The sequence below is a fragment of the Zootoca vivipara genome, chromosome 6 (assembly GCF_965207765.1).
Source record: "Zootoca vivipara chromosome 6, rZooViv2.hap1.1, whole genome shotgun sequence".
Taxonomy (NCBI): Eukaryota; Metazoa; Chordata; class Lepidosauria; order Squamata; family Lacertidae; genus Zootoca; species Zootoca vivipara.
In genome coordinates this window covers 69,745,475-69,762,469 of record NC_142589.1, presented here as the reverse complement: position 1 = coordinate 69,762,469, position 16,995 = coordinate 69,745,475, and the positions used below count along the sequence as shown (strand labels likewise).

Genomic DNA, 16,995 nt, shown 5'->3' with positions numbered 1-16,995 from the left:
AGGCAATTGTATTCCATCCAGCAGAGCTTTACTGCTACTGAAGGCAACTGAGCATAATGGTCACAAATCCAATACATTCAGGATTGGCACAGTCCATAAGAAATCCAGTTGCAGCAGACTTAACTTAAACTTACAATAACTTTTAATAAGTCTAAACCTTAACACTAAGCATACTATGTACAGAACACCACACTGGAAGGAAAAGAGATAGAAAGAGAAAAGGTGAAACCCAGGCTTGATTCTGGAGATATCTGCCATGGTTTTTGCCCCTTTTAAAGCCACCCCAATTGGTGGCCAGGGCTACTTCCCATGGAAGAGACTGGACACTTGTCAGAACCTGCTCTTCAGCAATCAAGTGTCAAGATCCAGTTTGGTTTCGTTTCAGCCTTTTGAAAATATTTGGGACAACTTGCCCACATAGCAAGTTGCTTTTGTGACTGACCAATCACTTTCCTTGAACATTGTCAACGGGGTCAACGAATTGCACGGTCGCTCTCCTAAACTTTTTGGAGAAATACATAAATGCATTAGTTCTGCTGCACTACAAAATCCAGAACGGTGAGGGTGCTGTCATTGGCCCTCCACTGCACTGTAGGATTCGGGGTATTAAATTTGAAGCCTAGTGTGGCCTGGGAACACCCCCAAGCACGTGCTAGACCAGGCACCCCCAAACTTTGGCCCTCCAGATGTTTTGGCCTACAACTCCCATGATCCCTAGCTAACAGGACCAGTGGTCAGGCATGATGGGAATTGTAGTCCAAAACATCTGGAGGGCCGAAGTTTGGGGATGCCTGTGCTAGACCTTGTCACTTGCTGATTATGGCATATCCTCTCATCCTCCCCACTCCTGACTTTGAAGGAAAGGTTCAACAAGTAACCTGCCAAAGACGTTCTGAGTTTAGTGTGTCCCTTTGGTGGAAAAGATGGCTTTTGGTTGTTTCCCCCTCCCAGATGCCCCTTGGAAGCCCGTGGTGAACGCCTCTGTGGTGGCCGCCGAGGGAGAGCCGGTCACCATCCTGTGCAGCTCGCAGAGCAACCCTGAGCCCATGATCACCATCTTCAAGGACAAGAAGCCCATGGCCATGGGCGTCTACCAGAACCAAGTGGCCCTGGAGTTTGAGTCTGTGACGCATGAGGACGACGGGGAATACTGGTGCACGGCAGAGAACCAGTTTGGCCAACGCAGCACCGCCTTCAACCTCACCGTTGAATGTGAGCACTTGCCTGGGGCCCCCAGAAACTGGGGTGCGGGTGGGACATACTGTAAATGTGTTTTGGGTGGTATCCAACTGTGACACCTCATTTGCTCAGTGGACTTCTGCTCATGCAAGCAGGATTATTCATTCCACTCTCCTGCCCCACGCTACCCCACCCCCCCAAGCCTCAGCTGCCTCATTCTGCCTAGCTGTAGGGTCACTACCATATTCTGGTCTGATGTCAGCAGCTCTGGCCGAGTTCTTCTGGGGGCTCACATCTGTCAGCCTCTGGCTCGGAGGTCTCCCAGTCTCTAGTAGCAGCTTCAGAGCCTTGGTGCTGGTCTAGTTCCCTGTCCGATGCCTTAGTTGGAGACTCTGCAATCTCTTGACTCTTGAAACTTGACTGCAGGTAGTAGTCATTGCAGCTGGCCCATTACCAAAGCATGTCTGTGCCACCATAGGACAGCCCCTCGTGTTCTGACACAGGCTTTTGCTTGTGGGCCCTCACCCGCCCACCGAAAAGAGAAATGTGCAGTCCAGCAAAACAACTGGACTAATCTGCTGTTGCACCTCCACTTCTTTCACAAGAATTTAACATAAGAAGTGTCTGCTGGGCCAAGCCATTGGCCCATCTAGTTCAGCACCCTGTTCTCACAGTGGCCAACCAGATTCCTGTGGGAAGCCTGTAAGCAGGACCCCGGCACAAGAGCACTCCTCCCTCTTGCAGTTTCCAGCAACTGGTATTCAGAAGCATTGCTGCTTCCTACAGTGAAGGCAGAGCTTAGCCATCATAATTAGTAACTATTGATAGCCTTCTCTTCCTGTTCTCTTTTAAAGCCATCCAATTGTGTGGCAATCGCTGTGTCCTGCAGGAGTGAGTTCCAGAGATTAACAATGCACTGTGTGAAGAAGCATTCTCTCTCTCTCTCTCTCTCTCTCTCTCTCTCTCTCTCTCTCTCTCTCTCTCTCTCTCTCTCTCTCTGCAGTTGCTCCCCTTATCCTTTCGGACTCCAAGTGCACAGCCGCCCGGGACACCGTGAAGTGCATCTGTGCAGCCAAATCCAACCCGGAGGCTGTGATCACCTTTGAGCTCCCCACGCGCAACGTGACGGTGAACGAGACCGACCGGGAGTTTGTGTACTCGCAGAAGACCGGCTACATTGTCACCAGCATCCTGACCTTGCAGAGGGAGGTGGACTCCCAGCTTTACATCGTCTGCTCAGCCAGGAACTTCTACGGCACCAGGAACCAACAGCTGCAGTTCCACCACTCCAGTGAGGGCCCTTCCAGGCAACTGCCCCACCTTGGTCCCTGCAGCTCTCACGAGGCTCATACCAGTCTTGTCCAGGGGTGGCACTGTGGGAATGGATTTAGACACCAGGAGAGGACCTATTGTTTAGTCATTGTCCTTCCTTGCTCACATGATTGAGATCAGCAGAATACCATCCTTTGCAGCTTAGACTTGGAAGCAAAGACAAGGTTGATTTGACCTTCTAGAAACAATAATCCAGGATGCTTTAAGGCAGACTGGATTTTCCCTCATATTACGTCTTTTCACCCCCTTAAAAACAACAATCGCACACTTCTAGCTGCTGGATGACTCAGCATGAGACTCTTCATCTCATGGTTGTGGGTTCAAGCCCAACGTTGGGCAAAAGATTCCTGCATTGCAGGGGGTTGGGCTGGAACAGCCTGGTGGTCCCTTGCAACACTACAGTTCTATGATTTCACATAGCTTTTGTGAAAAAGCAAAAGTGGTATTTACTTACACAATCTACGTCTTGAAGCAGCAATTGCAGTAGCAAAATGAAGGCAGGTTTATAACTGGTATCTAAAGTTGCAAAAGTACAAAACGTAAGTTCAAAAATGGTGCCTGAGCTGCAGAGCTCAGGTATGCATGTGTGGTCAGCTTGAAGGCATGGTGAAAGAAGAGAGATGCGCCCAGGTAGGCAGGAAGTACCGGTATGTAGCATTTCATATTCCGGTCAAGGCAAACAAAGGAAGGGATCTCACAGAGTTCTCTAGCCAATTTTCCAGGGAAGCTCTGTGGGCCTCAGCCCCTCCATGTGTCTATCCAACGAAACATGAATTGTTGGCTTGTCTGCAATAATGTCCCGCAGGTTCCACACATTTCAGCCAAGCAGAAGGGGGCAAAGCAGGGCCAGGGAGGGGCATAGCCATGGGTGCAGGTGATGGCTGAGGAAGATGTACTGTATAGCCTGTGGTGGGTTGGGTGGGGGGATTAATCCTAAGGGCCAGCTATAGAGGCCTGGAGGGCTGCATTTGCCCCCTGCTCTGCTGAGACCAGAGCACTGGGACTATCTTGCCAATTCTTTCTCCTTTGTTTATTTTTCCAGATAGTCTGATGTGGGCAAAAGTGGGGCCTGTTGGAGCAGTGGTAGCCTTTGCCATCCTCATAGCGGTTGTGTGTTATGTCAGCCAGACCAGGAAAAAGTAAGTTTTTTGTTTGGGGGGGCGTGAACTCAAGTCTTCCATCCTTCATATCACCTCGTTTTCTTCCTGTAAAAAATCCAGACCCAAATTCAAATCTGGGAAAACATCACCCAGAACCAGGGCCTTGTTTCCCCTGTTTTGCACCAAACTCAAGAAAATACAGTGTACTCCCTCGCTCACTCACTGCAGCTGTGCTCCTGGAGCCAGTGGCTGCAAAATCGGCCAATGACCGTTTGAGCATAGGAACATCCCACAGAGGCTGCGACTCCTCTTGCACAAGTGAGAATGCTCCAGCCAGCGTTGGCTACAGAGCTCTATCCAGGGTGCTGACAGGCCTGGCCCAGCCAGCTGTGAATCTGTAAGTTTCACTGCTGCAGGCAGCTTTCGCTGAGCCTTCAGCTCTGACAAGACAGGGTAAAGGTAAAGGTAAAGGGACCCCTGACCATTAGGTCCAGTCGTGACCGACTCTGGGGTTGCGGCGCTCATCTCGCTTTATCTGCCAAGGGAGCCGGCGTACAGCTTCTGGGTCATGTGGCCAGCATGACTAAGCCACTTTCTGGCGAACCAGAGCAGTACATGGAAACGTTGTTTACCTTCCCACCGGAGCGGTACCTATTTATCTACTTGGACATGACATGCTTTCGAACTGCTAGGTTGGCAGGAGCTGGGACTGAGCAACGGGAGCTCACCCCGTCATGGGGATTCGAACCGCCGACCTTCCGATCGGCAAGCCCTAGTCTCTGTGGTTTAGACCACAGCACCACTGCATCCCTACGAGACAGGGTAGGTTCTCTCTATTCACGGTTTGTGCAAACAGTGGCTTTGCATGATCTCTGAGCCCATGACTACAGTCTCTGCAGATGTCCTGGGATGTGTGAAACCGCCATCACAGCTCAAACACTGCAGGCAGAGGTCTCGCATGACTTGTGGTTTGCTCCTGCAAGACCTTCCACTGAAGGAAGTTCATGTATTGAGCGGCACGTCACTGTTTCACACATTCACCTTTGCCACCCAACTTCCATTAAAACACATAAAAACGTAAGCACAGCCTTGCTGGATCAGGCCAATGGCCTAGCTAGTCCAGCACCCTGTTCTCACAGAGGCCACCCCCATGCCTGTTGGAAGTTGAGGTGCAACTCAGCTTGCTCAGAAGGGTCTGCCTGGGGTTAAGGCAGATAGAGTGTGAAACCTCCAGATTCCTAAACTGTCTCCGTCCCTTTGATCTCTGTGCTGACCTGCCCACTGAAGTCAAAGGGATGTGTGTTAAATTGCATCCTATCAGGGTGCTGAGAGTCATCAGGAAACCCTCTCGTCCCCTCCTAGAACTACAGTTGCCAGAGTGGCCTAACAAGCACTCCCTCTTTCCAATTCTCTCACAATTTTTCTCTGGACCTTCATTAGTTGAGGTCCCCTTGGATGTATCTTCCGAGAACAAAGTGGCAAGAAAGACTTCTCTGTTTCTCCACCTAGTTAGTTACCTAGGACTAGAGAACTCTTACCTATCAAATAGGTACCGGTACTTTCCTTAATAAAAAATAAACTTCCTTATGGTATACTAAGTCCCAGCCTTAATACCTTCCAATTCAAGTTGTGCTCCAAGCAAGGATTCATTTCATTAACTTCTGCTGTTGCGTGCAAACTCCAGTATGCTAACACAACTAGGGCTTGCCAAGTCAGACATCATGTTAAACCGTCGTTAAGCTTCTTTAACCATAGCCTGGTGTGTTATCTGAACTGAGCCCCAAGGTGAGGGATATACCTATGTAAACTTTCCCTAAACCATGGCTCAGTGATAGAGCACATCCTTTGCATGCAGAAAGTCTCAGGTTCTATTCTCTGCATCTAAAAGGTAAAGGTAAAGGACCCCTGTACGGTTAAGTCCAGTCAAAGGCGTCTATGGGGTTGCAATGCTCATCTTGCTTTCAGACTGAGGGAACCGGCATTTGTCCACAGAAAGCTTTCCGGGTTATGTGGCCAGCAGGACTAAGCTGCTTCTGGCACAACGGAATACCATGACAGAAACCAGAGAGCATGGAAACACCGTTTACCTTCCCGCCGCAGTGGTACCTATTTATCTACTTGCACTGGTGTGCTTTCGAACTGCTAGGTTGGCAGGAGCTGAGACAGAACAATGGGAGCTCACTCCGTGGCAGGGGTTTGAACTGCGAACCTTCTGATTGGCAAGCCCAAGAGGCTCAGTGGTTTAGACCACAGCGCCACCCACATCCCTTCATCACCAACTAGGGCTGGGAGAGACTCCAGACCCTGAAATGCTGGAAATGCTGGAGACTGCTGATTCTGGGCTAGATAAGTATGAATCAGTATGGGAGCTTTCTGTGTTCCTAAACTGGATGTCCCCTGTTTCATTTGCAGTGCGGCCAAGAAGATACTGAGAGTCTCTGTGGCTTCCCAACAAACAATATAATCCAAGAAACAAATTAGCACTCTTATTATACCCTTAGTGGAATTTTAGAACCCAGTCCACAATCCAATTAAATGCAAGTAATTGGATTCAAAATTATTTCAGTCCCACTGCAATCAGCGAATAATACAATTTTGAAAACAAAACAAAACCCAAAACTTGAATTTCCTGCCCATCACCCGCTGAGGACAAGATTATTAAAGAAATACTGACGAACAGAAGATAATTGAGGATTTGCAAATAGTAGAAAGATTGGATCGTTTATCCTGGCTGGAGATGATTGCCAAAATAGCTATCAGGCCTTGAATATGGAAGTGCACTTATCAAAGCTGTCAGATAATCCATTGGTTAATTAATGAATTGTTTACTAATCACTCATCAGCTGTGATTGCAAATCTGAAACTCATCATGCTAATGAAAGAAGCCATTTGGGATTCTGACTGATTTACATTTTATAGCCTGGTGCCATAATAATTATATTTATTTATTTGTTTATTTATTTATTTATTTATTTATTTATTTATATGCTGCCCATCTGACTGAGTTGCCCCAAAATGGAGGTGTTGGTTGGAAACATGGACAGAGTTTAACGTTATACATCTTTGTCACTTCCTTATTTTATTATTATTCCCAGGAAAAGTATGAATGAAAGTTCGAGTTTCATGCAAACAGAAAACCCTCCTGTCGCCTACAGCGGAGACTACAGGACTCCTGGCCATCTGGAGAAATCAGAGGTACTGATAAGAGGGAGGGCGATGGGGGTGCCCCATGTCCCCTTTTGGAAGCAGTATGCCTCTGCTGGGCATCTCAGGTGGGGAAAGTGCTGCTGTGCTCTCGCCCGGCTTGTGGGCTTTCCTTTTTCATAGAATTGTAGAGCTGGAAGGGACCACGAGGGTCATCTAGCCAAACCCCCTGCAATGCAGCAATATTTTGCCCAAAGCGGGGCTCAAGCCCACAACCCTGAGATTAAGAGCCCCATGCTCTACTGACTGAGCCATCCCTTCTGTCAATGAGACACCATCCCTTGAACATCTGGTTAGCCACTGCGAGAACCGACCATGCAGAGAGACATTAAGGGAAGGGAGAAAAATGTGAATGTTTCTCCTTCCCACGTCCCTCCCTTGTGGTCTGGCAATGGGTGTTTGGAAGGAGAAAAAGAACAGTTTAGGAAAGAGCCTCGTTCGGATTGCCAGAAAAGATTGGCGGTGGGGAACCATAGCGGCATGCAGAAGCAAAAATGAGCAAACATCCTCTTTTTAACTTGTAACACGTTTTGAGTTATTCATGTGAAAGCGAGAGCAGGTTATTTCCTACAGCAGAATCCTGCCATTTTTCAATAAAATGGGGGAAAGGAGGAACCTGGGGAGGGACTGTGAGTCAACACGAAGCAACTCAGCTTGTAAAAATGGAGGCAATCTATTTTAAATCAAAACAGACAGGTGGGAGCCTGCCCAGACTGGAATCAGAGAATCGTAGGGTTGGAAGGGACCACAAGGGCCATCCAGTCCAACCCCTTGCAATGCACAACTCTTTTGCCCAGTGTGGCCCTAAGATTTTGAACCTCATGCTCTACTGACTATCCCTGGGAAGAGGGATTGGTTGTTAGGCCACTCTGGGAGCTGTAGTTCTAGGAGGGGAATAGAGGGTCTCCTGACGACTCTCAGCACCCTTAGCAAACTACAGCTCCCAGAATCCTTTGGGAGTTCTAGGAGGGGGAATAGAGGGTCTCCTGATGACTCTCAGCACCCTTAACAAACTACAGCTCCCAGAATCCTTTGGGAGGGGGAAGCCATGGATGTTTAAGGTGGTATCACAGCACTTCAAATGGAGGGGGTGAACATCCCCGAACTGTGCCCCATGGCTCAGATCTGCCTGTCTCCCAAGATGGGGCCCCAAACCCAGCTATCTCACCTTGCCTCATGGCAGGGCTGATTCTAGGGTTAGCCTTCCACTAGTGACTGCTGTTCCTTTTCTAATAAGGAGATCTGCTCCCTGGAGAGCCACTGACCTGGGCAGGTAAGTATGGACCTCTCCATCCATGTGCATAACACCGTCCTTTTTGTGTATATGGAATCCGGGCCTTAGAAAACAGAATTATCCTGGTTTGGTCTGAGCGGGAGGTGGGGGGTGGGGAGAGGATGGAGGTGGTCCTGGTCAATGCTGCCGCCAGCAGGCAGCTGCAGTTTCTGATCAGATCAGACAAGGCAGGGTTGATGTCAGTCAATTCTGGTGTCTGTTCTAACAGAGGGTGCTTTCAGGTGCATGGCGCTTACATCGCTTTTATGTCTTGCATTTCCTATGCGCATCTGTTGGCGTCAGTACTGTATGTTGGAAGCTGCCCAGAGTGGCTGGGGCAGCCCAGTCAGATGGGTAGAGAATTAGTATTATTATTGAATAGGACATCCCTGTTTTCATCAGAGAAATGTGGGAGGATATGTGCATGTTGTGGCCTAATCTAGGTCAGATCTTTGCTGGAAGGGGGTCTTTATGTCGTTGAAATTCTACTCAATATTGATCCAGAGCAGTACTCCAACGTATGGTTAGCAGAGTAAAACTTAAACACGTTGCAGGATTAAAAAAAAATAGACCAGAGGCTATTGTATTTCATCCAGCAGAGCTGTACTGCTACTGAAGTGAGTAAGGCTCCCTCTGGCCTTACTTTTATAGCCAGCATGACCTTGACAGAAAGAGATAACAGAACCAGTTTAAGTCAGCTGTACTCAGCTTCTCTGAAGGAAAAACCCAAATACAGTGGTACCTCGTGTTACGGACGGGATCCATTCCGGAGTCCCGCCTGTAATGCGAAAAGCCTGCAACCCGAAATGTCGTGTCTGCGCAGGCGCGCGGTGCAATTTGGTGCTTCTGCACATGTGCAAAGCGCATTTTAGCGCTTCTGCGCATGCACAAGCGGCGAAACCCGGAAGTAACCCATTCCAGTACTTTCGGGTTGCCGCAAGATGAAAACATGCAACCAGAAGCAGACGTAACATGAGGTATGACTGTATCATGAACCTTCTGCTTGTTTCTTTCACACAGAGAAGCTTCCAGAACCCTCTTGAATTAATTAGAATAGGAAAAATCTCTACACATCAGATCAATACTTTCTGTACCAAGAAAGGCAAACTGACACTTTAAACCCTTGGCCCTGTTGCAGTCCTGATCTGGATTGGCGGGTCCCATGCCTGCCTCTTTAAAATGTCAGTGATTCCATGTCTAGTTTCTCTCAAAAAAGTGTCTTTCTGATTTGAAAACGGCCCTCTGCCTTGGCCTATCCTGCATGAACAGCTTCCACGTGTGTGCATGCATCGTGGGAAGTCCTCCAGCCGCTTTTAATGTCGCTTGTGGAAACGCACCGGATCGTTTGTGTCAAAGCTGTGTGTTTCCTGAGTGTCCCTCTGCAATGGCTCCCCCCAGGGTCTGTGTGTCTGTACTTCCCAGGCGCTGTTAGGCCATTCCCTGTCCTTGCTTGCTTCTGTGACATGTAAACTTGTGGTGAAGACAATATGTCCGCCTGGGATGCCTGTTTTCAATGGAAGGGCCCGATCCTGAAACATAAGAAGTTCATAAGAAACAGAAACAAAGTGCCTCTGAATAGGTGCAGAGTGTATTTGGGCACCACTGAGTAACTGCAGCCCTTTGGTTTCCACGTCATATGGTAGGGGTTCCAGATACACTTGATCTGCAGCACCTCCATCGACCCTTGTAGCTTAAAATACTGCTTGGGTAAATGGGTTGGTCGAAACCAAAAACATATACTGAACCAAGCCGTGGGTCTATTTACCTGACGGACCAGTGGATCCTCGGGATGTTGCTGCATTACACCTCCCATCATTTCCTGACCATTGGGCCACACTGCCTGAAGCTGATGGGAGTATCAGTAATATCCAAGGCAACACGATGACCAAGTATAGTAATACAATGTCAAATATCGACTCTTTATGAAATCTATACAGAACATAAAATAAAATGAAATATGAACTCTCTTCATAACCAAGTAAACAGAAATCTTATAAATCTCTGAAAGTCTCGAAATATGAACTCTTAATGAATTCTCTTCAAAACAGAGAACCAAATAAACAGAAGTCTTATAAGTCTTTATAATATAATAATAATAATAATTTATTATTTATACCCCGCCCATCTGGCTGGGTTTCCCCAGCCACTCTGGGCGGCTTCCAACTGAATATTAAAAACAGTACAGCATCAAACATTAAAAACTTCCCTAAACAGGGCCACCTTCAGTTGTCTTCTGAAAGCTTGTTTGCACCAAATAAGAATCTTCTCCCTTCAAAGACTTGGATTGTCTTCAGAGACTTTCAGAGGCTTAGAAGACATTTCGTTTTATGTTCTGTATAGATTTCATAAAGAGTCGATATTTGACATTGTGTTACTGTACTTGGTCATCGTGTTGCCATGGATATTACTGATATTTGTTTGCAACACAGGGGTTTAGCTGTTTAGTTACTTGGAGTTGATGGGAGTCAGAGTCCAGCAATATCTGAAGAGCCACAGGTTCCCCATCCTTGCCGTAAGAGAACAAATGTGTTTGTGTTGTCTTCCAAAGAGCGAGTCTTCAGGATTTAAGCCCCTGCAGCGGTGAGTTCCGCAAATCCGAGGTGTGATCTGGGGGGAGCCTTCAACCTGGTCTTCTCTCTCCCGCTCCTGCAGTATGGGCGCTGCGACAAACGGCTCTTGAACAAGGACCTGGGCATTGACTACGCCAACATAGACTTCACCAAACTATCCACGAAGGACAGCTACACCCTGACAGAGGAGCTGGCTGAGTACGCCGAGATCCGAGTCAAGTGAGGCCTTTCCCCAACCACCACGGCAGGCAGCTCCCATGGACCGCCACCCATTGGAACTATTGTAGTCTAATGAAACGCCTGGCCACGCCTCTCGGCTTTGGCTTCCTAGTCTTGAGAAGACCCTACCAATTGGTTTTGATGTCTTAATGCTCAACTGTATCTCCCTGGGCCCCCTTCCTTCCCCTCTCCAGAGTGCATACTGAAGATCAATCTAATGCAGATTAGTCTGTCCACTAGTTGGTTTCTTTTTAATTCTTTCCTCTTTTTTTGCCACCCAATCAGGGTGGTTACGAAATTGTGGGGTGCGGGAATTACTTTGTTCCACTTTTGTAACATGCATGGATGGTTTGCGGCAGGCTGGTGATTCTAATCCAGAACTGGGAAACAATTCTGGGTCAGTTCTGAGATTAACAAATCTGAAATAGCTGAGCGATCTTATGTATGCACAGATCCAAGAAGGTGGGTCACCTTTCCGTATCCACAGCAAGTGGACCAGATCCCCTCCAGGGGGGCACGTGGGTCTCGCTCTGGCACAACCAGGGCTGATGAACACCTGCTGTGGGTCTGACGCATAGCTCCAAAATGCCCATTTCACATTCCAGAGCCCGCTTTTAGAAAGCACCGAGCTCTTAGTTAAAAGAACACGGAAGTCTCCCTTAGGACCCCTCCCGACTGATATTTTCCTTTGGTTTTTTTTGTTTTTTGTTTGTTTGTTTTTTGGCGGGTGTGATTGTGCAACATATCCTTGATGCAATAATAGTGCATTAGTGGCGGATTGATACCAGACCGTCCATATGCCATTCTGCTTGTTTATTAGTTGTTCTGTGATGTTTCCCAAATGCCACCGCATTATTGACACCTGGAGCAGGACACTCTTACACTACAGCCCAACGAAAGCAGAACGATGTCATGAACAAAGCCCAGAATGGTTAGGGTATAAAAAGTTGCAGCGTTTCAACTGGAAGTTACAGGGCGTTCACCGATTGGAAACATAGCAGTGTCCGCCCCAAAACGTTTGCAGGTGCAAACAGCATTGAAAGCAAGATCGTGTGTACCATCCTGAGCACAATCCTCATGAGTACACAACCAAAATGACTTATGGAGGGGCTCTTATTTAAACACGTGCTGGCCAGCAGTTCCTTTCCACCCTTGCAGCCTTGGTTTTTAACATCCAGGATCAGAAAGAGAGGCAGTGCTGTGGGTCTGACTGCCATTGACATAATTGGCTAATGCACATGCAAAGTGTTTCCCCCAGTGATGCTTAACATCCTTTTCACATATCTCTCACCTGTAAAGCAGAAGGTCAATTGACAAGAATGTCAATTCTGCTTTTCTGTGCTGCACTAAGGTACATTCCAAGCATCGCTTGTGTCTCTTGTGAAAACACATTATGTTTCACTAATGAGTATGTATGGCTGAATACAGAGCAACAGCATCTGCCTAGTTCTGCTGCCATCTGTCTTTGTGGGCTGTGGCACTGAAGCTCAGTCTCTGAATTGCAGCCTGTTCAGAAGGCGGGTATGCTGGGCAAAAACCCTTCTCTCTATAAAACGGTGTCCCGATCTTGAGCATGTTAGCGCCAACAACAAGCCGGCTGCCTTTGATTGCATTGGAAGACATGAGAGAAGAGACTCTTCAACCCAATCAACAATGCTAGCTGTATATCGCGACCTCCTGGTGTTTATGTGACTTCACGTTCAAAACCCTGCTATTTAGCAAATTTTCTTTTGGTTAATAGGAGAAGCAGACATTGTAGTTAGCTGTGTTAGTCAGTTAAAAGAAAGACGACCCCCCCCAAAAAAAACCCAGTATGGTAATAATACTGTTATTAAGAATAACCAAAATGCTGCAGGCTCATCATGAACAAGCTTTAGAGTTGTTCAGAGCTCTTCATCAGATTATGAAGAATTTGGGAGGGCTTGAAAGCTCCCTCATGAGTTTGTAATATTTTGGTTTGTCCTAATGAAACTGTTTCTCGAGTGTGGCTTTGGGAGAAATAGAGCCTCTCATAAGCCAGAAGATGAATAAAAATAATTCAGCAAATATTATTTCTTTTTTAAAATGCAACTCACAATTTGTGAGCCAGTTCTGTAATAGGTGAGGTGCTGATAAGTTATCTTTGAAATCTTGGGGTTGGCGACTGGGGCCAAATCTGCTTCTGCAGCCCGATCCCTTGCAGAGTTAGGCATGTCTTAGCCCAGGAATGGGGACAGTGTGGCCCAGAGGAAATTTCCGAACTACAGATCCCATTATCCCTTACCCTTGGCCACATTGGCTCTGGCTGATGGGAGCTGGAGTCTGCCAACATTTGGAGACGAGGCGCAGCTTCCACACCCTGTCTTAGCCCATTGAAATCACCTGAAATCATCATTTCCACTGAACCTGCTACCTTGATCAATCGCCTAACCTGAACCCTACGTGTCATCAAGAACCAAGGGCCTTGGTTTTGAATTGTCCGATAGCTAACCAGTTGCTAACATAACGTGCATATCTGTAGCTCTATGAATGGGGGGCCTCTTCTTGCGCATACAGCAGCGAGAGCAAGTAGCGTCGCCACGCTCTTCAGTGGCCCTGCTCCTGAAGTTTTTCAAGTGATTTCCATCTCCCATACTCCAAGAAAAGATTCCGTTGCACCTCTTATTGCTCCATGTCCATGTCCTACACAGAAATGTTTAGCTTTAAGATCAAGGCTCTGCCCCCAGTCTCCTGTTTCCAGCATACAGATATCCTATGTTTGTACTGTACAAAAACATACTGTATTTTGCTGATCAGATTACTATCAAATCACAAAAGAAGCTGGGAATTCATGAAACACAGCTAAGGCGGATTCCCTCACCGCCTGTTCCAATGAAATGACTTTCCACCGCAGGCAAATTAGTGTTTGGGGGGGGGGGAGCTGTGATTCCTGATTTCTGGTAGCATAAGCACCATCCAATATAGGTTGCTTATTAGTGATGGTATTTAAAGCAAAGCTGATGTAAACCAGAGATACACTCAGATGAAAGAAACTTGTTTTCCTCCTAGCTTTGTAACCCAGCTAATGCTTCCTACCAGATCCCACTCTCCTAACAGCATTAATCTCTAACCTTCCAGGAATGATTATGGTATGTTCTATTTATTGCAAATATACTTTTGGGGGGTGGGGGGCTTTTTATTAGAAAGGGGAGGGTGGGGAAGATATGAAACTGGAATCTAATAACATGATCTAAAGATGAGCATATACACATTGTGTCAGAAGTAAATACCGCTGACCTAAATAGGAGTTACTCCCTTGTTAATAGGGTCTAGTAGCAAGTCTCTTTGTAGGACTGCAGCCTACAACATGAAAATATTCCTTATACTGAGTGACACTATGACCATGTGGCCCCCTAACAAAGCTGTCCAGGATTTCAAACAAGGGACATTCTGAGCCCTGCCTGGAGATGTCAAGATTTGAACCTGGAACCTTCTGCTTGCGAAGCACGCCCTTATGTGATCATAAGCAGCAGGCACACTTTGGGGGGAACTCTGTGTGTGTGTGTGTGTGTGTGTGTGTTAATTTCAAGTCACCCTTTAGTTATATACCAGTCAACTTTGTCAGTTTCCCATATGAGCAATTTTAGCTTGGTTGTAAATAGGGGTTAGATAGTTAGGTTTAATTTAATTTTAAAGGCCACTGTTTGCTTTCTAACTTCATTAAGTACGTTCCTCCGTGTGTGTGTGTGTGCGCATGTGAGACTGAGTGAGAAGTACTCTTATGTTTCAAATGAGTGTCAGGCAGATGTAAATCTCTATCACGATCTCTACGGGCAGTCCAGCCAAGCAAAGGTCAACCCCACCTATCAGGTTGGCAATATTAATCTTAAGAAAAATGCTGGGCTTTTGTACAACTTTGGTCCCACAATACAGCAAGTGTTTAATGACTTTTAACCCATCTGACTTTGTATCCTGAAAGAAATAAAACAGTATTTTACAAAGCCATCTTGTGTCTTGGCTCCTTTAAGTGGCGTCTTCGGAAATCAAAATCCTTTCTCAGCAACAAGGGGGCATTAAGAGTGAAATCAGGTGAAACATGGCACAGAGCCCCGTGTCCATTTGAAAGAGGCACTGCCATCTTCCTCAGCACAAGATCTTGTTTTTTTTTTGGGGGGGGGGGAGAGAAAAGAAACACCACTCTTGCGGAAATTTCCTCTGCTGGTCACTGCAATTAAAGTCGGAGCCACCATATATTTATGGCAAAGATGCACAGCACAGTATTTTTCTGCCAAAAATGACAATGCAGTGATATGTTGGGGAACCTTTCCCACCATATTCTCTCTGGGTCAAACCCTTGGGAGCCACATGCAAGTGGTGGACAGAGCTAGAGGCAAAAGTGGGGCAACGAATATACACTTTGCCTTTGCACAATTAGGTTAACCCTAATTCTAGCCTCAGAATAATGAATGCAGCTTAGAATTGCCACCCACACTGGTTTGATGCAGATCGACCTGAAGCAAGACACACACACACACACACACACACACACACACACACACACACACACAGCTCGTTGACAGAGCACATGCTTCTTCCCCTGCAGAAACTCCCAGGTTCAATTCTGGCCACTTCCACATAAACCAGATGAAGGGACTCTTTTGCAGACAGAGACAACAAAATCCTGGGAGGTTGTTAAGCAAGAGGTTGGATGGATGGATGGCCGGCCATCTGTCAGAGATTCTTTAGCTGTGATACTTGCATTTGCAGGGGATTGGACTAGATGGTCCCTCCCAAATTACAATTCTATGATACTATATACCGTATCTTCTGAAGTGTAATCCAATTTGGCTATTTTCCAGGCATATCCAAAAATGTTTATATTTTTTTGGGGGGGGAGAAATGTTCCCCCCAAAAAAGCTCAGCAATTTCGTCTGGATTATAGCTTCTGGGGAAAAAGTTAGGCTGGGATCGGAGAGAAGAAAGATGAAGAAACTTTTTCAGCCTGAGGACTGCATTCCCATCAAAATGACCTTCCAGGGGCCACACACCATTGATTGACAGGGCCAGAGGCAAGAGTATACAGTATATTATAAATTTGTACAGAAGGCTAGTTTTTCTTCACACCTGTCTTTCCTGCATCTAAGCAGCTCCATGCAATGCACATTGCAATAATCCATATATAAATTTATGGGTGACAAAGTCCACAGCTGTGACAAAGACCACAAACAGCCACAGCTCCTGAACTAACCATAACTGCAAACTGGCACTCCTGACCACCAAGGGTACTTGAGCCTCCAGAGCAGGCATCCCCAAACTGCGGCCCGCCAGATGTTTTGGCCTACAACTCCCATGATCCCAAGCTAACAGGACCAGTGGTTGGGGAAGATGGGAATTGTAGTCCAAAACATCTGGAGGGCTGAAGTTTGGGGATGCCTGCTCCAGAGACACCATCAGGTCAAGGAGTGCCCTGGAGATTCCATACCTGCTTTTAAAGGGAAGTGTGTTGTGGGTTTATATTACATATACATAAACTGATCAAATATGCACAGCTAACATATAGAATAAGAGAACAAGAAGAACATATGTTTAAAGGAGATTGGAAAATATTTATTGAATATATGGGGGGGCAGATCGTGTACACTTGAAAGCGCTGGCAGCATTAAGATAAATTCAACAGTGTAAATAAGTTTTGATGGATGTAATAATGGAATACTGGATGATTAATTTATGTAAAATATGCAGGGATTTGTAATATGCAAAATGAACCATGGAAAGAGAAGAAGGGAAGTCATTGATATTTTAAGGATGTTTAAATAAGTATTCTAAATTGTAAAACTATATATATTCTTTCTTCTTCTTTGGCGATCACTTGTAGCTGAGTAAGATTGTCTTCCATAAACATGGTTTTAACAATGGGTCCGTAAGTGACTGTGGGGGCCAATTCTGGATCCACACGTCCTTCCACAGTGGGGACATTGGTTTCCAGGCGGGAGTTGATCACGGTGTGGATTTGCCAAGCGTGCCTTCCTCTTAGCATGTTTCTCCCTTGCGTCCTGAGTTTGAGTGTCTTCAAAGCCCATGACACTTTTGGTAAAGGCTGTTCTCCAACTGGAGTGCTCGCAGGCCAGTGTTTCCCAGTTGTCACTGTTTATACTACATT

General features: G+C 46.5%; 1 protein-coding gene across 12 annotated transcripts in view; it reads left to right on the top strand.

Annotated features, from left to right (window-relative positions):
* The window catches only part of MAG (myelin associated glycoprotein), a 68,248-nt gene extending 53,408 nt beyond the window's left edge, over positions 1–14,840 (top strand). For 7 of the 12 annotated variants that reach the window (XM_035120363.3, XM_035120360.3, XM_035120362.3 and 4 more), the window contains 5 exons: positions 952–1,212; positions 2,183–2,470; positions 3,554–3,650; positions 6,707–6,806; positions 10,741–14,839. In XM_035120363.3, coding sequence (XP_034976254.1) covers positions 952–1,212; positions 2,183–2,470; positions 3,554–3,650; positions 6,707–6,806; positions 10,741–10,881 — 887 coding nt within the window. In that variant the 3' untranslated portion in view covers positions 10,882–14,839. Of the gene's footprint in view, positions 1–951; positions 1,213–2,182; positions 2,471–3,553; positions 3,655–6,706; positions 6,807–8,052; positions 8,089–10,636 lie in introns of those variants that run through there. The other 5 variants (XM_088672516.1, XM_088672517.1, XM_088672515.1 and 2 more) reach the window with 3 other exon arrangements.
* The last annotated feature ends 2,155 nt before the right edge of the window (positions 14,841–16,995 follow it).